At 39.5% G+C, this 24,646-nt stretch overlaps 2 protein-coding genes across 2 annotated transcripts in view; one reads left to right on the forward strand and one right to left on the reverse strand.

The window, feature by feature from the left end:
• Positions 1 to 13,479, reverse strand: part of fhl3a (four and a half LIM domains 3a) — a 34,742-nt gene extending 21,263 nt beyond the window's left edge. The window contains exon 1 of the mRNA XM_036587435.1: positions 13,270 to 13,479. The gene's annotated coding sequence lies outside the window, so the exon portion shown is untranslated. The remainder of the gene's footprint in view (positions 1 to 13,269) is intronic.
• A 6,473-nt stretch (positions 13,480 to 19,952) lies between these two features.
• utp11 (UTP11 small subunit processome component) lies at positions 19,953 to 24,438 on the forward strand. Its single transcript, XM_036579276.1, has 9 exons — positions 19,953 to 20,024; positions 20,346 to 20,580; positions 20,944 to 21,005; positions 21,345 to 21,447; positions 21,920 to 22,033; positions 22,113 to 22,206; positions 22,521 to 22,651; positions 23,350 to 23,460; positions 23,626 to 24,438. The coding sequence occupies exons 2-9, from the start codon at positions 20,521 to 20,523 to the stop codon at positions 23,707 to 23,709; spliced, it is 759 nt and encodes a 252-aa protein (XP_036435169.1). The 5' UTR covers positions 19,953 to 20,024; positions 20,346 to 20,520; the 3' UTR covers positions 23,710 to 24,438.
• The last annotated feature ends 208 nt before the right edge of the window (positions 24,439 to 24,646 follow it).

The raw sequence follows: 24,646 nt of genomic DNA on the forward strand, positions 1-24,646 counted from the left end.
TAAAAAGTTGAGCACTGACGTATACCTTGATCATTCCAGCTCTGAGAGGTCGGAATAGCTTGCATATATAGTAAGTGGTTGAATCATCTGAATCTAGCATCATTTATCAGAAGATATCAAGGGTATCAAATGTGTTTCAGATTAAGGGTGAACTGAACAATAAGTAAGTACTTAATAAATTAAGCAAGTAAGTGAGTATGTAAGTATATAAATAAATAAATGACAAGAGAACTACATTCTCTAAGCTAAATAATACTACATGCCATACATGTTTGCATATGTGTAAATCTATGACACATTTCAATGTCAACAGTCAAATGTCCAAGGTACAATATAGTAATAACATGGTAATAACACTGTGTAAGCAATGTGAACAAAAGGTCAGGCCATTTGAAAACAATGTAAGGCATATTGGGGTCTGTAGGGAAATAACTGAACTGGAACTTTAGACTTCCTTCAACTTTCGCTGAGTAGCATGTCCTTCATCAAAATCTTTTACAGTCAAAAACATTTGGTGGATATCTTCCTTTGTCCAGTTTTTTTGAAGTAGGACCAAAAAAAAGCTGGTTTCCTGTTGGATGGTGACCTGAGGTTATCTGAAGAACGGTTTCTAGGTCTACAGAAGCTTTTTAATCGCACAGGTATTACATTTATCCTGTAAATGACACAGCGAACCTAATCTCGGGGTGGCAGAAAGCCTACCTCCACACAAGAAAAAAAGAATACATTGAGAATACAATATATTCTACTTATATTTTGAAATACACTGACAACATACAACAATATATTTGACTGTCATAGCTTCAATGTGGAAACGCCTGCTTAGCTGCAACTGTACCCCAGAGATATCTCACACCATGTGGCAAACATGCCATCAGTGGTGTTCAGTACTACAGTATAAACAAACAGACTGTGAGAGGACAACTGATAACAGACACATGCGCATGCACACTCAAACATACACATTATTGGGTTGAAAGACATCAAAATAAACACAACAGCAGCAGCCACAGTTCCGAGGGACAATGGAAGAGTTGTTCAGGAAGAGCAGACACTACAAACAGCTGCTGCACCCCCACTATTACCCCCTTGTTGTTTATCTCTTAATGGCTTTCCTTTGAGTCATGCAGGAAATGCACAGCACATTGATTTACTCACAAATAACTTTGTTTAATCCCTTTAAGTAGAAAACAACATCTTTTAGTATATGACTTCCTCAGTATGGCAGCCAAATGATGATTGGCATGCAAAATATTGTTGAGGGACGTGCCAAAAACCCTCATAAGTTTAATGAATTGTTAGCAATTTACTTTAAATCAGTACTGCCCCTTTTTATACAATAAACAAACCAGCCATGATATTTTGCACATAGTTATCACAGAGTCAGGCATGCCATCCTGTCCTATATGAAACTCCTCTCTTATAATGAAACAGATTTTATATTCAATCCAACGTTATTATAGGCTGCATTATGAGTAGTCCTAGCACATCCAAGCACTATTAATGTAGGGTGAGACTTAGAGTTGTAACAATACACAAAATTCAAATTTTGATTTGATACAATATAGTAGTGTCTCAATACAGCATATTTTTTAAATATGTAAATTATATATTATAAATATGCAAGTTATTATTAGCAAAAATAACAAGGCCCTGAATATGTGCAATGTGTTAATGATAATTATGATAGTGTTTAAACCAAACACAAAGCTTACATGCACACACAATAAGGGCATAACAAAACTAATTCGATTTTTAAAAAATATCAATTCTACCAGGCTCCAGTTCTATATTACATGTATACGATTGGTTTGGCTCAAATAAATAAAAGTCCTGCAATGGAACTGCCTGCCTCTCTGTCTTCTAATAAAATAAACCCCAAAAATCACACCCATAGAATGTATAATTAGGTTTATGAAAGGTCTAGGCATTTAAATATGGGTGAATTTATAGCATAAGCCCCTCCTAGTTTACTCTGATAGAATGCAACCAGATGCTTAGTTTTGATCATTGACAGTGATTTCCATGAAAGATGATAACCATGAAGAAACCACACACACATCATCATCTAAACCGCTTATCCTTCTGGGTCGCGGTTGGGTGCTGGAGCCTATCCCAGCTGTCACTGGGCGGAAGGCAAGAAACACCCTGGACAGGTCGCCAGTCCATCGCAGGCCAACTATGAAGAAACCACGTTTCAAATTTGATTTTTCAATACGTATTGAATTCATTACAGCCTCAGAGTGACTTAGGGTTTGTATGCAGTATATTTGTGTTTGTTTGGGAGTGATCTATATCAGAATCTGCATCATAAATACAATCATAATACAATTCCTATTCCAGGGCAGAGTCAAGGAAAAACTGGCAAAACTGAAAGCCCATAAGGCCTTGCATCCATCAAATACTATTTCATTTATTTCACTTAGCCAACATGACTGTGCACAGGACTGACAGCTAACCACTATTATAAACACATTAGTGTTGTACATGAACAAATCAATCAAACCTTTTCAAACCACTGAGAAATGACATAAATGATTCTGAACACACACGCATAGACACACATGCATAACCATATAAACAAACTTTTCTTTTGAACGATCGCTGAAGAAAAACATGAAAGGTGTTCTCTGTAATTGGTTGCTGGTTTGGGCTTAAACATGTCTCCCCTACTCCTCTTTATGACTCTCAATGAACTCGTTAAAACTGGAATGCCTTCATCCATTCTTTTTTTCCTCCATGTTTTTCTCTAACATTCAAAGGGGAAAATGCCACATGCAGAAAAATGAGCCCTAAAGAAAAGGCCTTTGCTTACTTGTTTTTATCATGAGGCCACATATATTCTGATGAATTGTACACATGAATTTGGATGGCTGTTCAGGCCGCTGACCTGCGGGGGTCTTGTTTTCCATCTCTATATGCTGGGGAGTACGCCCCAGGCTCCGAAACGCAGAAGGCAGGCCGTGTGGCTGAAATGAGCTCACTTCAAAGGTGTCTATAAATCAAACTGCCATGGCCCCATCCCCCACTTTAGCTCCCTCCATCGTCCTGCAGTCTAAGACACAGGGCCACGCGTGTGCCAGCGAGGGGGAGAGACATTACCTCATATGCACACAACCAGCACTGGCTCCTGCTCCCACTGCCTACGGCTGGACTGGCTTTTCCTCCATTCACTGCACTGCAATCTCCATTGTCTTAAGCTCAGCCCTTATGCTATTTTCCTTAAGCCAGAGACTGATGACTACCAAAGGGCAACATTCATCTCTGTGTATTTATTTTTAAATAAGGCATTCAGTGGGTTAACGTGCATGATATTGGTCAACATTACATCAACCTCACTGTTCTAGACAAAAGGAGTGGTTACCTTGTCAGGCTGCATGAGTTTAGGTCATGAAGGAGTATCAAATATCAGTGTGTGAAAAATCTCCACCATGAGTAATTACAGTTATAATGCATGAATAGTGGGAACAGCTCTTTCGTTACAGGTATGCATAGCTCTTGGGGTTCTGAGGGTAAACACAAGTTAAGAAACTGTTTTTTGACTTCGCAGAGGAAGAGGAGCTACAATCCATCATGTTGTTATCTCTCTGTGTCACATGGTACACTCTTTATCATGCAGCAATGCAAAACACCATTTGTCTTGGTGGCTAATTCACTGGCAGTGATAAAATGCAAAGTCTTTTTTTTTGCGTTTGAATAAACAGTGTGAGTGAGGGTAGTTTGGTAAACACAGATAACAAGGATAAATTATGTAGATGTCCAATCAGATGTTTCAATCTTACTGCTAGTCAAACTCAAACACCCCCTCACTAAAGTCATGGAAATGGCATAATACTGGTTTGAAATGGTCACATATTCTCTATTCTCTGTCAAATCCCTTTGTCTGGTTAACAGTGGAGATTCCCCAATAATGCAATGTAGTCACCATGAGGATGCTTAATCTTTTCCACTTATTAAAACTGATTTACTTGACAAACTGAATGCAATAGTGCAGTGGTGCATACTTAAGACAGAGCACAGCATGAGTGGAGCAGCTCACCACAGATAAATTAATATGCAGACAGCTAAACAGACCAAAAGCCAGACGTAAAGACAGTCATCGGAGACAGAGAGAGAGAGGCCAGTTTCTCTAAAAGGCTTTTTGGAACTCTCATTATCAATCATCCAAAATATAGATTTTGTCATACAGTGTCCTTGTTGCACATAGATGCTGAACTACTGTCTCACCTAAACCAAGCTCTCAGCTGAGCCAAGCATAGCAGAGTAGCTAAAGCCAAAACATAAACAGTGATATAAGATACAGGCATTAGATTTGTAAGAGAATCTCCATCTGCCAATATTAAATTGCCATATTGACATTTAGTTTTAAAACCATAATAATTTCTGATGTCACTGCCCTACTAGAGATTTTGTTAGTGTCTGTTAAGGAAATGGTAGAGGAAACTGCAAATAAATTCAGAAGATTTTTAGTGGCTAATAGACGACTGGTCTCCAAGTGCAGCATAAGCCACAGAACAACATGAAGTTGGTATACTGTGCTGCTTTTTCTAAGCTCTTTTGATAAGTATGGCCCTTCGAGACAAAACTTTGTCAGCCTTGTGCTTGCACTGCAATAAAGATGATTAAAACTAATTCTTTTGGTTTATGAAAGCACATCTGCATTAGGCTTCAAAATATAATGAAGACAGATGAGCTGAAGAGGACAAAGTGCAGTGTCTTCCTTTTAAGAACCTCCTCAAGGGTCATGGCTCTAGTCACTCTCCAGAGCTGGGTCTGTGAAAAACAGATAATATCAGCGACACAAACTTGGTGTGGAGCCTCCTCTGCTCTCAGGTCTAATGAGATTTATATCTATCACTGAAGATGATAATGGGAATGGGAACGTTACAGTGTTGCCTAGAGGAGAGTGTAACGGTCTAGAGTGAGAGAATAAAATACAAATGACCACAGACTAAGTATTTGATTTGGGAAACACAATTGGAATCACAAAATGTCCAAATGACAATTTTAACAACATGATATATTATCAGTGTTGTAGAGCAGGACAGAGGTGATGAGCCATAGCACTTCAGAGTGTAGCACTGTACCTCATTTAATTCATCAGCTAGTTGCAAAGGCCTGCATCTGACATCACTGTTACAGAGAGTGGTTCATTCTGATGAAGCTCTGTCTTGACCACCTGTTGATGGACATGACTTAAAAGCAGTGACTGTACGCTCAAGGTAGTCTTGTCAACATCTTCCTGACAGCACTTCTCTCCTTTTCACTCATGCCCTTGTAGCCTCTCCTGTCCTGGCACAGAGATCTGTGAAGCCCTCTCCTGAGCTCTCTTACAGGCCTTCTGCTCTAAATCAGCTCCATCCTCTCATCCACAAGCCACCGTCCTTTTATAGACACGCCAAGGACACTTTCTCCCATTTATGGGCTCCTGTGAGAAGCCCAGTAAGGGTCTGAGAGACAAAGAGAGAGAGGGACAGAGAGAGAGAGACTCCTGTCAAGGTGTTCCGAAAAGAGAGGCAACAATTACCTTCGCTATATCTCTCCTCTCTACGGAACACTGCCACCCTCTAAAGCCCTCATGATTCAGTGCCAGCCCATGCCCAGAGGGTGCCAATAAACACTGGGCAGTGTGTATGCTGGAGAAGATGTCTAGGCTTATGCACTGCTGTTTATGGTCTAGCAACCGGTTTGCAGCCGACACCTCATCCCTCATAGCGTGGCTGGCTTGTCTCAGCCCACTGCCTTTGAAGAACGTTCTTCATCTCTTGCAGCAGCACACTGAATTGCACAATAAGGAGCAACACTGCTGAAGCCTGACTAGTACTGGACAATGTGTTCTTTAAACAGACTAACATTATGTTGACAAGAGGGCTTAACAATTTTGGAAAAGTATGTAAACCCAATTTTTGGATCAGTATTGTGCCTGCAAATGAAACTGTGATTATTTTCTATAAATTAAGGTCCAGAAGAGCAATTCCACTTTTTCTGGTTTCAGGGTCAAGTGCTGAATGTAGTAACTGGTCCAGACGACCAGGTGTGTTGTCAGGTATGCAACATGTGGATATTTAGCTACTCCTGACTGATCTAACTCATCCACAGGCAGTTCACAAGCTCCATGTTATTAGGTAAAAAATTCCCCAACTTGAAAGCTATAATTAAAATTGCAGCTCTTGCGATTTGAATTGAGATTCTAATTTAAAAGCAATAAAAAGATTAGTGCATGCTAGATATATTTATGTAGGTATCTTTTAGATATGTGCTTATTAACATATGTATAACAAAGGGCTGAACAAAGCATTGCTTTTATATTAAAAATGCAATTTAAATGCAATTTTAAAATCACAAGAGCTGCAATTTTATTTTTAAGAGGGGAAATTTAACTTAACGCAAGATCTTGTAAACTGGTGGTCTGGCACACTAAATTCACCGCTCAAGCCTTACGCCAGAAAAAAAGTGGATATATTGGTCAAAACAAACAAACAAAAAATAGCCCTGGGAATTAAATTAAAAGAGGACAACTGCTTTTAAAACACAATTGCAATAATGGTCAGAAACACGTAAGTATGTAGTTTCTCCAAATCATTCAAGCCTAGTAAAACATATAGTTTTATTTAGTGACATATGTGACCTTTTGCCCCAGGAAATATTACACATGAAGCATAACCCATTTTTATGTTGTTTTAAGATGGAGATCATGATGAATATTTGATGATTGTTTTGTTTTTTAATTCATTTTTACCAAAGTTTTGTTTTAGGACTTATCTTCATTTGTTATTGTGCAGCTACACTTGATACTGATATGCTACACTTGATTCAACATTTGAAGTTAAAAATGTGTTATCATCACAACCCTAAAGCAGAACAGTGCTCACAATGCACCAAAAGGGCTCAGCAGAGTTTACATAACAGTGGGGAACACACTTGCACACAGCTGTGCACCAAATAAACACTGATATAAATTCAACAGGGACGAAGAGTCCAAAACACTGAAGCATCCAAACGAACAGCTTTTAACACGTTCCTCTAAGACAAGCTCTGTGGGTCAGCTGGGGTGAGCCAGTCCATTGTGCACAACTGAAGATTATAACAGGTCGTCTGCTGTTAAAGTCTAGGTTTGTTTGGACCTCCAAAAATAACAAAACTCAGCCATACGTCAACACATGCAACCACACAGACACGCACACACACACAGACCCTCTCTCTCATAAAATGGAAACACGTGCGTCGTTCCCCCGATTATGCCTCATCTCCCATGATGTCACAGTCATTTGCTCTCATGCCATACAGATGTGGAGGCTAATTAAGTGTTGGGAAGTAATCAGCACTAATAATCCAGTCTTGGCACCATCTTTAACTGTGTGCATGTGTGTGCTGAGGGGGAGGTGGGCAGACTTTTCCTGACACAAAGTAGTGATGGCAGGGCTGTGGAACAAACCGCAGGATCTGTGGGAGTGAGCTCCATTCTTGCAACATGTCGGGACTGTGATTAATGCATGTTAATGCCTTATTGCAGAATGACACTGGCACCTACCACTGACTTCAGGTCCAAAATAAAACAGCCTGGTTCTGCTTCCCACACAAAGCTTGTGAATTAACACTTTCAAGTGTACTGTGCCATAGTGAAATGGCTAGAAAGCCAGTCTAATCAACGTCATTTACAGACATAGCTATACCTTCCCATCCATACAGGCAATGTAAATCTAGGATAAAGACCAAAAAACAAACACCAAACAGCAGAATCATCACTGAATCTCCAAGAATAAAGAGACTAACATAGGGCAGTACTTTTAAAATCAATTATTTATTAGATATTAATAAATATTACCTGCCAGCCTGCCAATGCAAGCAATACTCCATATTCTCATTCATAGACTTTTTTCAACATATCACTAGTGCATTGGCAATCCTTCAGCAATTTGTACTGGATCAGTCCCCATGGTGTTCTAACTCCTTTAAACCTCAATTATTATTTGCTTTGGACCAGACTTTTATAGCACACTCAACAGTCACCCACATTTATTTCACCCTGAGACTCTAGGAAAATTTTACAGTCTGCTCGACAGTAGTAACTCTGAGAGTGCCAACCAAGCAAATCTTTTGTGAGTGTTACAAGTTGGGGCTAGCAGGGCACTGGTATCCCAGCACTATATGCAACATCATGATTACTAGCGTGCAGGATCGAGCGTGTCTCTCTCACAGTAAGATAACACTGCATTTTCCTCTGGCTCAGGAGAGCCTCTTAGTCATGTGAGGTGGAAAAGCAGCAGACAAAATTTGTCTCACTTTGGGTGACTGCACATCTTATTGATCCAATCAATCCCCTTTAGGTTTCTAGGACCAGCAAGGCGAATCAGGGCCTGGACGTGGGCTGTGGGTGGGTGACTGAGATATCAATGGATGTTAAATGTATGCTGTAACAGCTGCTGCTAAAGATACAGCCATGTGTTCAGTGGTCAGACTACAATACAGACTTAAAAGTCTACTGCCACATATAGCATGGACTGCAAAATGGGGGGCACACTTTTTTTACTATCTACTAGCCTATTGCTGTATTAACCTCTTACATGGCCAGGACCCATCAGCAGATCCAAAGTTTTATTACATACTTCTATAACCTAAGTCTCTTTTGAGGGTCTCTCATTTACCATCTTTCATGGAGGCCACTACCTGAGTGCATCTGATCAGAATAAAGGGGGACAGGAGGGGCTTTGAGCGCTCATGTTCAAATGACTGGACTTTTTTCTTATCCATTCTAGAGATATGATTATTTTAATTCTTGGTTGATTTGAATTTAACTAATCAGGGTCCAAGCAAAAATAAACTATAAATGAACTCTGAGAACAGATTATATGCACTGCATCATCTTTATAGCAATGTAGATGCAATATTGTCTGTATTAGTTGGTGGTGAGTGGGGCAGTAGGCACAGATGCCTGGCTTCACCTATCAAGAATACATCCTACAGTTCTTGACATAATCACTTTGGTTTCACTTATTTATTGCTAAATGTGCATCCTGTATCCTACACAGAGGTGGTAATGTGACAAGATTTTATTGTTATCGTGATAAATTTTGCTATTGTGATAAACAATATGCTGTTTCGTTGCATCATAAATAGTGCTGTACATTATGCCTTTAAATGTAATGTTTGATAAAGTTGTCTGATATTATGATAACGATAAGTAAAGTGATAAATTATAAAAATAGTGTGCAAATGACTGAATACAACACAAATACAAACTTTTTTAAATGTGTGAACAGAAATCTAACTAACCTCTCCTTTTCTCCTTTAAAATAATAATATAAATAGCAAAATACAAAAGTACCATTCACTATTCTGCAAAATTAAAAGAAAATGAAATACTAATAGCTACTTGCATCAGAAGTGCAAGCACATTATTTTGTGCACTGAAAGGCACAGTCAGCATTACCTCAACAGCTTTTCCGTAAAGGCTATAAAAACTAATAAATATATATTTATTTTTTTAAATAGACACACAAGAATGAATACATAATTCAATTTATTTATTTCTTCATTTTTGCTTAGTTTGTTGCGGCAGTAGCCATTACTGCCTCGCACACTTAAAACAATACTGAGTGTGGGAACTGACTTAGTGGTTAAGCTGTTACTCGTCCCCCACATGGGATAGCAGGATTCAATCCCACCGCAAAGAAACACTCATTAGGCTTCAAACAATCTGTTCTGCCACCTCTACTCTAACAAAGTGTTTACTGCAAAAACTCATATCGCAACATCAATAAAAATTTGATTTATCATACAGCCCTAATCATAAATATCATCAGTATGTAAAAAACACTGAAAATCTGCATGTTTTATTACAAAGAGAGGATAATAAGCCCTGTTTAACTGCATTCTGTGCAGCAGTTATTTGTGAAACACTGAATAAAATTCACTGTAAGTGCCTTGATATTGCACCATATTGCATAGCCCTGTTGCACACAACCACACTAATTAATTTCATGAAGTTTAGAGCACTTCACGGTACGTTTGAAAGACTTGCATAAACAAATGTGTGCAACTGCAAAGAGTTAGTCAAAAACAAAAGAACTGGCTCAAACCAGAAGGGAAGCGACACAACTTGTAACGACCCAATGTCCATGTGGACACCAAGGCGAGCAAGAGGAAGGGAGAGAAAGAATAAACAAACAGGAGAGCGGTGACTGAGGCTGAGCAGCACACTGCCTCCCAGGGGGCCCTGCTGAAAAGGATCTGATTTCAGCCATTCATTCTCCCTCAGCCAGGGAGGAAGCCACCAGCCGCTCGGAGCAGCGTCGCAGCACCTGGAGCCCAACGCAGGAAACCTGAGGTCACTTCCCACCATTCACAACTGCACCAGGCCTTCAGCCACCAGACACGTGCCCCCCATGCTATTTCACTCAAGTGAGTGGGGGGGATACAAACGAGGAAATGAAGCGGTGGACTACAAAAGATAAAACAACCTGTTTTTATGTAGATCTAGCCAGCACACTTAGCAGCACACTCAACGTTCACACATCCTCTGCAGAAGTAGTTGTATTCACCTTCTAAGGCACAAACGACAGAAAACCAATGAAGAGTATACAAGCAAAATCATTTCTGATGATCTGAAAGCTTGATGGTCAGAGGACGCACAGATGTTAGTTGTCATTTGAGCACTGTTTTTCACAACCGCCTGAAGTCTGAGCCAACTCATTCCTAGTAACAAGTTGGGGTTTGCAATGATTTACTGTGGAATTCACAAAAAAAGACAACCACGCTCCATGTAAACAGAATAACAACGAGCAACATGTTCAACAGCTTGTCATCTTCATCAGAAACAGGGGCCAATGAAACTCAACTCCTCACCACCCATCAAGACTAGACTCTCTTATTCAATGAAATCAGGGCAAATAAAAAAGGAAAAGCCTCCATGTATAACTCTGCTCTCTCTTTAGAGTCACACGACAGATGGCAGCAGTACAGTGCTTGAGAGCGGCTAACCTTAGAAAAACAGGCTGCTCTAAAAGAATGTGACCATGGTCAAGGCTCACCGGAGTCTCATAGCCTTGACACTGCACAGAAGAGGGAGAGAGAGAAAATGCAAACAGATGCATTTTCAACCTCCCTCAACTTCTGTCAGGACTCAAATACCAGACACTGAAATTACATGGGGGATGGCGGGATGGAGATTTTATAGACTTTTTGACTCATTACCCCAGCACAGAGGATTTAACAAAAGGTCCATCATTAAAAGAACAGAGTGTTAAAACAGCTTGCACCACAGAAAATGTCAGACACTGTGCTATCCTTGGGAAGAAAGCCTTGCCATGAACAGTCAGAAAAAAGAGACACTATCGTAGTTCAAATCTGGAAGTCAGTTTATGGACTGATGAGTTACTATCCAACCACTGGTGCATTAAGTAGTATATTCAAATTTTATGTATGTAGTGATGGGGAATAATTACACCATTACTATGCACAGGATCGTTCAGATGCCATCTTTGTCACTGCCTTGCACGCCCTAGTACACTTGTTCGTCACATACTAGCTAATGGCTAGTCACATGGCTGGCCACATGCCTACAGTACCAGAATAGGAAATAACTCCATTCCCAACTCACAGGCAACCACACTTTACTACTCATACATTCCATACTTACTACTGTTCATATCCAACTGAATATTCCACATAGCATACACAATCAGGTCCTGACTCCAACACCTCAATCAAAAGGAGAGAAAACCAGCTTTAAAAGACTACTTTTTTGCAAACAGGATCTTGGGTGGGAATACAAAGTCTACAGTCTTTGTGAAACCAGGCATTCTGTGTGTGTGAAGTACACTGATGGCTCAGGAATTTTGTGCCACGTATATGAGAGGGCTAGAACTTGACTCAGTTTCAAAGGGATGATTTAAAGTAGCTTTCCAACAATTACTTCTGAACTCCTTCTTTTCAGAGTAATGAATGGACTCGAAAGAGGTTGGCAAAGGATAGGAATGTAATCTGTCTTAAGGTTCTTTAGAGTTTTATTGAATACACTTAAAACGTGCCTCTTAGAGGAGTGCCCTGTCACAAACCAGTAGAACCGCCCTTTGAATGTGTTCACTGGGGGTACGCTAAAACTGTCTGGCCAGCTGTGATGTGCACAGGATGCCCCTGAACAGTGGCTATGCATGAGAGACTGGACAGAGAGTGAAAACAAGCCCAGAGCACACAGTTGCTTTTCCTGTGTTGGCTCCATCTGTCCAAAACCATCAATTCCTTTTACGGTTATTGATGAGACATTTAGGCCCTTACAGTTTCTCTCTTCTTTATGTTCCCTCAGTCTTAACGCGTTTACTCTTTCCTTCTGTGTACAGGCACAAAGAGCCTGGATAAAGTGAAATCATTAGCATTGTTAAATTCTTCACACTGCAGACTGGTACTGTGAGTTATACTGCAGGAAATGTGATTAACTAATGTGCAGACTACTGATCTTCATGACTCATAAGTCAGTCATTAATACCTGCTCAATTCCAGGTGTGTCTTGATAAATCAATATGGATGATGGTTCCACTTCCTTTTTGTGCGGCCTTAAAATAGGCGCACATGATCATTATTTACAATGGGGTGGAGAGAAGTTGCATCATAGAATGTGGTATATTCCAGAAGTCAGCAGTCAAGTTCTGACTTGGACTTTCCTCTGACACAACTCAAAAAAACTTAAAACATTCAACAGCAGGCACCCCTACATTGTGAAATCTCAATCTTTAAATGATTATGAACAGAATATCATTAGAATAGTATTATATCATAGAGCTGAGTCAGGCCTCTGGTTCATTAGTGAATCCTATAAACATTCTTAGGGTGCAACAACAATTAGACTAATGAATACATTCTGTGTGTCAACTTTGTTGTTGATCAAAAGACAAGACTATTTTCTGTAAGTGAAGGAAAAGAAGGAAAGGTTTATGTGTCTTCTCAGCTGGACTGACATAGTCTACAAAAAGAACATAAACTGGGCAATAATTTTCCAAAGGAACAGCATAAACAAAAAAGAAAAAAAGAAAGAAAACAAAGAAAACAGAAGACTTGTAGCAGTGAAATGGACCACACCGTTATTACTCATTAACTAAGCAATCCAAACTAGTCTGTATATCACAAAGTCTCCAGAGATACGAGGTAAAGATGTACAACCGCCTCCGGTTACCGAGTGATGAACAGAATACACTGTGATCAGACGCCTGACTCGGTGAGCCCAGGTGAAGAGACAGAGAGATCTGAGGGGAGGAAAAAAGTCATCGCGCTTACCTAGAAAAGCTGCCTAGATACTGTCTGTCACGGCTTCCCTGTTGCCGCTTTGCTCTCGGATATTCAAAAGGAGCTGTGTTTGGTCGTCCTTCAGTGCCTATTCCCGTCTTGCTTTCTCGGCCGCAGCCTGCAGGAGTGAGCCGCTGTGTTTTCTGCCCAGACAGACGGAGAGTGATCCGTGTCCTCAGCTCCATGCGCTTAGCAAGGAAGTTAGTGAGTCACAAGTTCCCGCCCCAGTTGAAGAAGGAAAAAAATCTCTTTCTTCCCCCAGCAACAGACGTACAATGAAAAGTTTTAGGAACTGAATCAGCAAATCGTGATTAAATTTAGCCTGATATATTTCAACAGCCTAGAGATTTTTTCGAGCAATTAAATTGAGCGAAAGGCCACTCTAAAGTGGCCTACCTGCTAACAGCCCCCGCTATGGTGGGTGATTCCGCCATGACAGTAAAAACGGCTTACCATTCTGTAACTTCAAGAAGGACAACCCTCCTGAGAAACCAGCATAGACCAGCATATGTTGTGTTTTGGATGCTGGTATGCTGGTCAGCAGCAATGGAAGTTGATAAGCTGATCACCACCACAACCATGTGTTTTGACCATGACCATGCTGGGGAGACCAGCTGAATCAGCATGAAATGCATGCTGGTCTGTGCTGTTTTTTATTTATTTATTTTTTGTTTTATTTTCATCAAGGAAACAAATACATTCACTTGACTTGAGAGAATGGTGGTCCAAAGAACTGGGAAATCAAAGATTTTAAAGCCTTTTGTGCCTTTTTAAGCTGGCAAGTCTGGCAGGGAATGAGCTGGATGTCCTTGCTCAGTTCATTCAGTTCTTACGGAAAACCACAAGAGCTACTTTGTCCCTGCTCTTTAGTGATGACCGTTATGTTCCCACTGCTAGTGTTATTAAATGATTATGAAGCTTGATGTTTTATTTGACCCATGGGATAGCAAAAGAAAACTCCTAATGGGCTGCTTAAAGAGTGGCATATGACTCAAAAACTACTGCATAATATTAAGCCTCAAGAACCCGGTCTTGGTTTCCCAGACCAAAATCCTAAGTCTAGACTAATAAGGATTTTCATTGGTAAATCACCACTGACGTTACAGTTTAGTTATAAGCTACCATTAATCCATGACCACAAAACCGGGCTGTGTCATACTGTGTAACTAATGGATAGATTGTTGCAATTTAAACTGTTTACATGGAGTGTCTTGTATGAAACAATAAACAGAGTTAAACATATTTAGAAATCTGAATAATCTCTTTGTCTACACAAAACTCACTTGAATTATGAGTTTATTATTTTCAGTCAACGATTACTGTGACACATGCGTGTGTGTGTTTGTGTGTGCATGGCTTCATTCTGCCCTTCCTTCACCCTCTCTCACTCTCCAAATTATAAACTCTAATTTTACACACTGTGGTGTGGCCTTCATAGGCCTACACTACAAATTAGAGGACAAATGTTGTCTTGTTCATCATGAGATGGTGGGGAAAGGATAAGTTCCCTTATTGCATTCCCAGAACACATAGACCAGTACCTTCACACAAGTTTTCTCTGTTCACATACACAAAATACAGCAAGTCACACTGAAATATAATGTGGCCACTGTAGTGTATTTCAGTGTGACAAAGTTGGATGTTGAATATTCTTGATCATCGGTTGATAAGGCCTCACACTTCTCTCCTTGATTGAAAGGTTGTAAAAAGCACATGCCTTAGATGTTTTAGCCAATTAACAGCTAGCTCTTCATGTTCAAACTAGCAGTAACTCAAGAGTCACATTTAAATGTGAAAGAATATGCGCCCACAGTGGTAGACTGCATTAGGTAATGTGTCAATAATGCAGTGACCTAAAGTAAGACATGAGAAATAACTAGAAACTGAGGATATATATTGAGGTTCACCTTTTGCTGACAACCTGTGAGACAGCTTTCAGATCAGAAAGAACAGATCAGCCATCATTTTCCGTTCATTAAGGTAGAAGCCATGTAAATGTTTCCTCAAAGGTACAGCAGTGGTTTTAGGGTCCAATTGTGTACCTTTTCCCAGGTGAAAAAATACATATTTGTACCTTTTCATAATCTAATGTTTTAAAACAGAACATTAAAATAAAAGCCTGGAGACAAGACAGGGTGTGTGGAGTCAATACAACTTAGAAAATACAGTGTCAATGGATTATGGTACAATTATGCTCCCTGGCTAAAGGTACTGATATGATGTGCCCTTGAGGGTACCACCCCAGTGACAGTTTCCTACCTTTTTCCTAAGAGTGTACATAATTATTTCAGCAGACTTATAATACAAATGGCAAAGTAAATAGGCGTCACTGTCAACAAGAGCAAAACTAACTATGAGACTAACACTAATGCTTCCATGCCAAAAGTGCTCAACATCTTTAATGTTTGTTTTGAAAGCTACAAAAAGGGGTACAATAAAAAATTAAGGTGTTCTTAGTATCCACAGATGACGTGAGAACTCTGATGAGAGTGGACACTTATATAGCTGACCTGGCTGATAGCATATCACATGAATGCCCTGAGCTGTAATCAACTGGTTACCATATTCACTGACCTCTTCTATGTGACCTGAGTTCAGGGGAATAACTACACCCATGACTCTTAAATAGGCAATCTTAGGTAAACATTTAGGTTAATGCTAGATGCGAGTGGGTGGAGTGGCATACCTGGAGAGCTGTTTAAGACATAATAGCGTAGCATCGTGCTAATGGTTCACACTGCCATGGGAGTGCAGGAGGTGTGGCCATGCAGAACAGCCATGCAAGAAGGCTTTTGGGAAGTGCTGCATTCACAGTAGGAGAGACATTTACTGCAAATAAATTGTTGCTGTTAGTCTAAAGTGTATGTATGTGCTGAACATATCATTCTGTGCTGGATTAATTGGTGCAGTGTTAGTGCCTACCGTCAGGTGAAAATGTATGGCTTGCAGTGACCTGCCTGCTATTTCAGCCATTTCAGTAGCACTGAGAAGTGATGCTATGCTGATGCCAGGAGTGGGTTAGGAGAGTGATGGTGCTTCCATGAACTCAGGGCAGAAGGTGGAAAAGGTCAAGCCTGATCAAAGACTGCAGAAGAAGAAGCAGCACACTGAGGACAGATGGCAAAAATGATGGAAGAAGCAGCATGGCGAGGCTCAGCAGCAGAGCCCGGCCAGAGGATGGTGGCAGGCGAGGACCTTCTGGTGGAGCAGTAATGTTTCCTGCATTTTCTTCATTTTCTTCTCGGCCTAGATCAATACATTTTGTGAGTGGATCTTGGTCTTCCTTATTAGCAGACCACAGTCGGTGAACTCAGGAAACTACAGTTCCATCACACCCACTTTCAACACTGGAACCCTACAGGGCTTTGTACCCAACTAACTGCTTTACATGAATAAGTTTTACAGCATGACTCAGGCTACATCATCATTTCTTGATGACGCTTCTGTTGTAAGCCTTATTGACAGGAATAATAAAACAGCCTATAAGAATGATATGAAACTCTATGCTAAATGGGGCATGGAAAACCATCTCTCAGTGACAAAGAGTGTATAGGGGATATGATTCTTTAATCATCAAGTGGAAAGAATGAGCAGCTTCAGATTCTTTAAAGCACAAATGAATGAGGTGCCCTCCTGGACCTTCACCCACTTCCACCTCATCAGAAAGGCACAACAGCACCTGCAGTTCTTAGGAAGTCCAAAGGAATTCAATCTGTCTACCCAGATGATCATCAAAAAATCTACAAATGAACAGTTTTAAAGCATGCTGACCAGCTGCAGTGCAGTGTGGTATGGCAGATTTATCACCTTTGATGACAAGGTGCTAAAGTGGGTGATGAAAACATCTTGATTCATCACTTAAACTTTACCACCACACATACAGAATATTTACAATAACAGATACATGAATAAAGCCCACAGTATCATCACATATACTTCAGACCTAAGTGTGACAGAATCTGGGCCATACTGCCAGACCCTTGAGATTCTACACTTGACCTGTTGATGACCCCAACAGACAATTGTGAGGTCTATGATCTCTGTTCATGGCCCTTTCTAGTATAGGCCATGTTCTTCTACCTCATAGTAACTCTGCACCTCACACTTACAGCACTTGTATCAGAAGAAAATGGGCTCAGTTCATCCATATCTTAGTGTCTTGTCCTGACTGGCTTTGTGTACAACACTAATAGAATTGTAGTTACCCTTTAGATTTTTAAATTCTGTATTTATAGTCGCCAGCTAGCTATTCTGTATTAGACTACCACTACATGAACATTGTCTGTATTTCTTATTGCTGCTAGTAACTATGAGGCACTGATTTATACATGTATACAGTACATGTGAATTGAATTAAACCATTTATTTACCTTTAAAAGTTCAGTAAACAACCTCAGTACCTATATATATATATATATATATATATATATATATATATATATATATATACATATATTTATATATGTGCACATATCGTATATATACATATATATACACACACACACACACCAAATCTCCACCAGTTAAAGCAGTTAATCTAGTCCATCTGCTCAGTGAAAAATAGTACCTGAAATCAAGTATAATCCTCTACTTGGGACATAGTAGCTCATAAGGACAAGAATGATGTGCCTAGAAAAGAGTCTCTTTTCAAGGGATGTGGTGTAATCTTCGTTGTTTTCACAAAAGTACCAATTTTTTATCAGTTAACGGAAACACTGCCTGTTGAAAGGAAAAATCCCCCAGAGTCATCTCTTCATCATTCTCTCTTTGTAATCTCTGAATTCCCTGCAACTGTTGGCCCAATCACCCTGTACTACTCATGTCTCATGGACGGCTTGTGTGTGAGACTAGATGAACATCAGAGATTCTTTCAGGTTTGTTAGTTTACCACCATCACATCCTTGTTCAGGAGTGAAGAGAAGCATAAGCACCTGAAGATTGAACGAGAGCAGCTTACTCAGAAGCTTATGACATGGACGGGGGAATGTGGGAGATTGGGCCCCTGATGATGATAATGGTCTTAGCCTCTGGGTAGGGGGCAGATGGAACATTGCTGTGGCCAAAGGAGACATTCCAGTACCCTGAGCTCAGCTACTGCCCAGCAGCATTATGTCACTTGGGTTATTTTCACAGGCTTGTATTAAAGAAACCAAACACTAATATATCTGTCAAGTGAAGGCATTCCAGCTCCCCAAACCATCACAAACCAGTGACCCCATGCCCTGTCATTTTAGCATTTGCCCCTTGTTAAACACTTTGTTTATCTTGTCTTTAACCTGGCTGAAACCGTCCAGCCGTACTCACTGCTGGAAAGACCATGACGGCATCAGCCAAATTTCAAATATATTGTTTACATATATCTTTGCAGTTTGGTTACTCTAGGAGTCAACAAGATTGCTTAAACTGTATGGCAGATCCTCAGAGTGGAAACCCCACAAACCCCAGGTCAATCAGTAAGATGTAGTACGGAAAATGTGACCCTATTCAGGGTTTCTTTCACCACAAAATATTCTGCATGCTGTGCAAATCTCACACATATAAAGAAATTTCTTGGCAGTTATGAGAAGCATTTGTCTGGAAAAGAGAGAGGAAAGCTGATAGATGAGATGTATATACTCTTTCTTTTGCCTTCATTTGTTTCTATCTGCTCTGGTCTTTCTCTGTCAGTTGGTCAGTCTATTATCAGAGACATTTGAGGTACTAAAGAGAATGGCAGTATCTTGTGATAATATGGATTATTATTTTATCATCACAGCTAATTATCCATGAAACAATGCAAGAGCAGAATCACTGTTTTTTTCACAGCTTCTTAATGTGTCTGAAATCGTTCACATGCAATAAAGAAGACGGTTCACATGCGGGGAAGGATCGACTTTGATCCGTGCTCATTACTATTTGGGCAAAAAAAAGGAAGGCTGTTGTATACATTTCTGCTCATGTACTTTGCTCACGTGTTTTGACATCAGATAGCCGTTCCCCATGTTTTTCCACTTCAATCCAGGAAGCAGAGGTGGAATAAATGAGTGTAAAGACCCTATGATTCATACAGGTGTCTGTCGTCAGTGGGATTTGTCTCTGAGGTTTCTCTCATTGATACATGCAAGCTGTCAGCCTGGATGAAAGTCATGTTTGGGGGTCTGGGCCATGGGATATGAAAAAAAAGAAGACAAAGAAGAAAAAAAAGCCATTTTAGAAACACAAAACTTATTATCTGTTAGTGTTAACCAATCTCTTTGGCAGATGTAGGCCTTCATTATTGTGACCAAAGCCATTTAGAGTGTCAACACTGCAGCCAAGGCATATAAACTGAGAGGCTCAACACCCTGTGTTTGTTATAGAGCTGTTCCCCAAGCTCCAGTTTATGCAACACAGCCGACAAAGTAGATTCCAATGATGGATGCCGCTGATCAGATGGCCATATAAAGTGAATGTGCTGGTTTATTGTTAGTGTCCTGCAGAGGTGCAGATGGTGAGAGGGAGAGAGAGAGAGAGAGAGAGAGGAGAGAGAGCACCAGCAACACCAGGAATACATCCAAATATGTGTCACGGTGAAAAAACTATATTTTTAAATATACAGTTTTACTGTCCATAGATGGTAGCTGTGAATCAAGTAAGTAAATGTACTGTGGTGCTCTCTCTCTCTCTCTCTCTCTCTCTCTCTCTCGCTTTGATAGGCTTAGGGAAGCACAGTTTCTGTCTCCAGATGTTTATCTATGGAGGACACCGCCCCCTGCTGTTGAAATTATGTAAGTAAACCTATGCTTAGCGTCTGTATTATTGTACATGAGTAGTTTCTATCATATAGCGTGAATAGTAAATATTTTGTGTTGATACTATTTCAATTAATGATAAAAATTAGTAAAGAATATGTTTCGCCTTTCTAATGGTCCATTTCCAGTTGGGTTATCTTAGATAAGACCTATTTTCAGTGTCTTCACAAATCCTTAATTTCTTTTACATTAAGTATTTTTCATTGAGGATACAACTCGTGTAACAATATTGAAAACTAATATGCGTTATAAGTACAAACATTTACCCTTTTATTCATATTTTAAAATCACTCACAGGACGTGTTTTAGGGAAACTATCGAATCTGCTGGAGAGAAACAAAAGCTACCGGTTGGAAACCAGCAGCCACGTGAGTGAAGTACACGCGAGTGTGAGGCGGTCTGCAGCAACCGTACACACCCTGAGCTGGACATCTGAAATAAACACAGGACTCTGTGCTAATTACTGACAAACATGTCTTCATTCAGAAAAGCTCTGAAATCCAAACAGCGGGATCACAAAGAGCGATCTCAGGTGAGTGAATGTCAGTTTGGGACCGTAGCAGTCGGCTCTTTTTGCTCAGCTCAGTTTGTTAGCCGGCTGTTAGCGAGCTAGCTAGCCTGTTTCTGTGAGAGAGCACAGAAGTTAGCTGAGAGAGGTGTAAACACGGTGGTGTTATCGGTTAATATAGTACAGTTTCAAAGCTAGGAAATCCAGTAATGTTAGCTTGCGCCGCTAACTAGTACTAGGGAGCTTGTTGAGCTGCTCACTGGTTCAGTGTGAGCGAGGCTCAGGACAGGTTCAACACAAAACCCACATCTGAAGCTGCTGTTTACTGGACGTTACTAAGCTTGCTGAATCAACTCTCCACACTTGTCGTGTGTCTTTTCCTCCCAGCCGGGATTCAGGAAGCATTTAGGACTCTTGGAGAAGAAGAAGGACTACAAACTTCGCGCAGAGTAAGGAAGATTTTTGTCATGCCGTTAATGTGTCTTTTTGTGGCAGTTTGATGAATGTTTATAATACACAACCTATTGTATAGTGTTAAAGTAGGTTTGTAGTTAGTTGTTTGTTATTTATTTGCTTAGTACGCATTTCTCTGAAAACAAATTTTATTTGACAGTATTAATTTTTCAGACGTTGGATTAGAGATGTAGCTGTTAATGACACGTAGACTTGGGTCTGTGCTTTGTGTAGCTTCTGTCTGTGTGACATGATTACAGCTGATTCACTAATGGGTCTTCTGACCAATTTGCAGTTAACAACTGATCATGCATCTCTGCTTATCTTCAATATAGTGACTACCATCGTAAACAGAAAACACTTAACGCCTTGCGTAAGAAGGCGATGGACAAGAACCCAGATGAATTCTACTTTAAAATGATACATTCTCAACTACAGGTTTGTCGTCTCCTATGTACAGTGGTCACCCTCTCTCTTTCTATCCTTTCATTATTATATAGATGTGTCAGAATGATTGTGTTTGATACATCTATGTGTAGCACACAGTGTCTGTATATGTGTGTTTGATGACTGCTTATCTAAATTCCAGCCTTAGAGTCTCACACAAATTAGGCTGCTGAGATTCTGGTAGTAAGCCTATATTTGTGTACCAACTATGTTCTGGTAATTCATCCCTGCTTCTTTCATCTCTTTCTGATAAGTTTGAATGCCAGTCGCTGTTGATCTGGTTGTTTTCCCTTAAAGTTTTATAGTGTTATCGTCAATAATTGGTTGACAGTGTCTAAGGTCGTATAATCTATGTTAGTTTAAAATGTGAATGCCCCTGTGCATACTCTACTTTTAGAATCTTTAAGAATCTGATAGTGAAATTAATATTCCTCTAATTTAGTTTGATTGTGTCTCTTATTAGGATGGAGTCCATGTCATTAAACAGAAACAAGAAGAGATGACTGAGGAACAGAAGAAAATCATGAGGACTCAGGACATCAGATATGTGGAAATGAAAAGGGTGGCAGAGGCTAAGGTAGAGCAGTTATTAACGTGTATAGTTATTAGTGCACTATATATTTATTAAGTTTTAAGTAATTTAAATTTTTTTTCAGAGAATTGAAAGACTAAAGTCTGAGCTGCATCTTCTGGATGCAGATGGTAAACAACAAAATAAACAGACCTTTTTTGTGGACACCAAAAAAGAAGGTAAGACAGACACTTGGGGACGGTTTTACAGACTTTTACAGATTTAAGAAGAGACTCGCGGTGTACAGTACAGTGATTTCTTATCATTTATAATTATACGTAGTGTCTTCTCAATTAGAAACTTATCACTTTACTGTAGCTTCTCAGGTGGCAAAAACATAGTAAAATGGGACAATTATTTAAGCCTTTAAAAGCCATGATAAATCTCCCTTTTGAAAGAACTAAAGCATATTATCCATAAAGCTTCTCTGTTAAATCATTGACTTTTTCTATAGTTTACATATGACTTAATACAGCCTTTGTCTCTAACTCAGTGGAGGATTTTGACCTGGCCACACACCTGAACACAGTGCCTGAGTTGGTGGACAGAGCCTATAACAGGCCTACACTGGACACTCTCGTGAACAAGAGCGTTCTAGGAGCTGTGGCGCCAATGAAAGTCAAGGTCTGTGCTGCTTTTATGTTTTTTGTATGCCTTACATTCACCATTATTTTCCAAGTCTTAGATAGAAATATGTTGTTTTTGTATTTCACATGAGATGCCTGGTAATGGCTCAATTTGTGTGCAGATTTGATTTTATAATTGTACTTTTTAGAGGCCACTGCTGGAACAGATCACCTCTTTGCTCTGTTAAACAGTCACACATCTTTACTCTTCACTATGTTGAGATAAACCATAACAGTCTGTGCCTTTTTCTTGTCACTTTCTTGTCCAAATCATGCGCTGCGCAGTTGCTGAACACTGTTAACAGATGCGAAGCTCCTGGCGTGTAATTCATTCGCTTACAACTGACATCCACAAGGAGGCACTTTCTAGTTGCTTTTGGTACTTCACGAAGAGTGGCTTCACATCAGTGACAAAAAAGAAAGTTTTAATAAGAAAAATGCAGAATGTTTGATATGATGGTTCATTTTGAAATTGTATTTTTATTTTAAACTTAATATTAAGAGTTCCTTCCCAGACTTTTATATTTGTTGCATTCAGCACTCTTTGAGGAGCGCTCTGTGCCCTCTTGTAGTATTAACTCATTTTCCCTTGTGTCCCCAAAGGCTGAAAATGTTTTATACTTGTGTATGCTAAATTATTATTATTATTATTATTATTTTGTCTTTTGTTTAATACATAATTGCAATGCTCTATAGAGACTGGCTAAGAAGCGGAGACATCAGTATGACGAACTCTGTCAACGTATTGATAGAGAGAAGAAGATGTTTGTCATCACTCAGAAGATCCAGACTCGCAAAGACCTTCAAGTGAGCACACACATTAACATTGTGCAGCATTGTGTGGTTAACAGTGATACTGATAATGGCACATTATTTGTTTAGAAAATTTATATAATTTTCATATTTTTCCCTTTGTTATTGAGAATTTTTTTTTTTCTTGCAAGCTCTAAAATGTCTCCCCTTAATTCACAGGACAAGAACAAGAAAGTGAAAGTCCGGAAGGAGACTGCCACTGCCCCTGCTGTCTATAAATTTGAGCCCAAGAGAAAAAGATAAAGTTCTCTTCCAGATATGTTTTACTTCTAGGAAAGACTTTCACATGCTTGAAACAAAACAGCCCACTCCACTGCCCCCTAGTCTAAAGCCTTATTTTACACCAGCTCTGGCTCAAATCTGATTTGATCTCTGTGTGACCTATTCCATGTAGGTGTGCATCATGCAAAGTCTGTTGGGTAAGTGGCATGACAGTTGACTGGAGATTTGTTTTCATAAACTGTAATCTTCATGTTTGAGATGCTGCTATTCATTTTGCTCACTCTCTAAATCGTATTTTTTGTATATATTCATGCAAAGAGAGTTTGTCATGGTTGTAATTTGTACTGAAATAAATCTTGGTGTAAAAAATGGTGTAGATGTTAAACAGTATCAGTAGATGGCAGTAGCATATCTCGCTAGCATATCAAATCTGCATTTGTGTTGATGAGGACAAATGAGAAACGGTAACTTTGTCCATTTTTTTGGCTAGTTTTATTGCTCCTGTCAAAATCCAAGTTACTGAGTATCATGGACGGCATGACTTGGAGACATGGACAATGAAGTCTGAATTTTTAAGTTTCTTAACGTTAAGTATGAGGAGCTGATCAGACCCAATCAGGTGACAGGCAACTCAAGTGATATTTATTGAAATTTTGATGCAATTTTCTTTTTTTTTTATTCTTTTTACTAACTGATCCCAAATAGGTGGATTTTTCCTAGCCCTCTTTTTAATTAAAATCTCTCATGATACTTGCGTTTTTCTTTGAGTTAAGTGCTGAAACTTTATGAACTGAAAATTAACTGTGTAAGCAAATTTTAGCAGTGTAAAAGCATATTTGATTAAGCTTATGTTAGAGGCCTATATATTGTGACACAGCCACTACTTAGAGGTTGTATCACAATTGTAATTTTATAGATGTATTGATAAATATGTACAAAATCTGAAGGTTATCAAATT

Source organism: Colossoma macropomum, unplaced genomic scaffold (genome assembly GCF_904425465.1).
Source record: "Colossoma macropomum unplaced genomic scaffold, Colossoma_macropomum, whole genome shotgun sequence".
NCBI lineage: Eukaryota > Metazoa > Chordata > Actinopteri > Characiformes > Serrasalmidae > Colossoma > Colossoma macropomum.

Coding starts and splice junctions, on each gene's coding strand:
- utp11 (XM_036579276.1), top strand. CDS start 20,521: ATGTCTTCATTCAGAAAAGCTCTGAAATCCAAACAGCGGGATCACAAA. Junction 21,448..21,919: donor TGATACATTCTCAACTACAG/GTTTGTCGTCTC, acceptor GTCTCTTATTAG/GATGGAGTCCATGTCATTAA. Junction 23,461..23,625: donor AGACTCGCAAAGACCTTCAA/GTGAGCACACAC, acceptor CTTAATTCACAG/GACAAGAACAAGAAAGTGAA.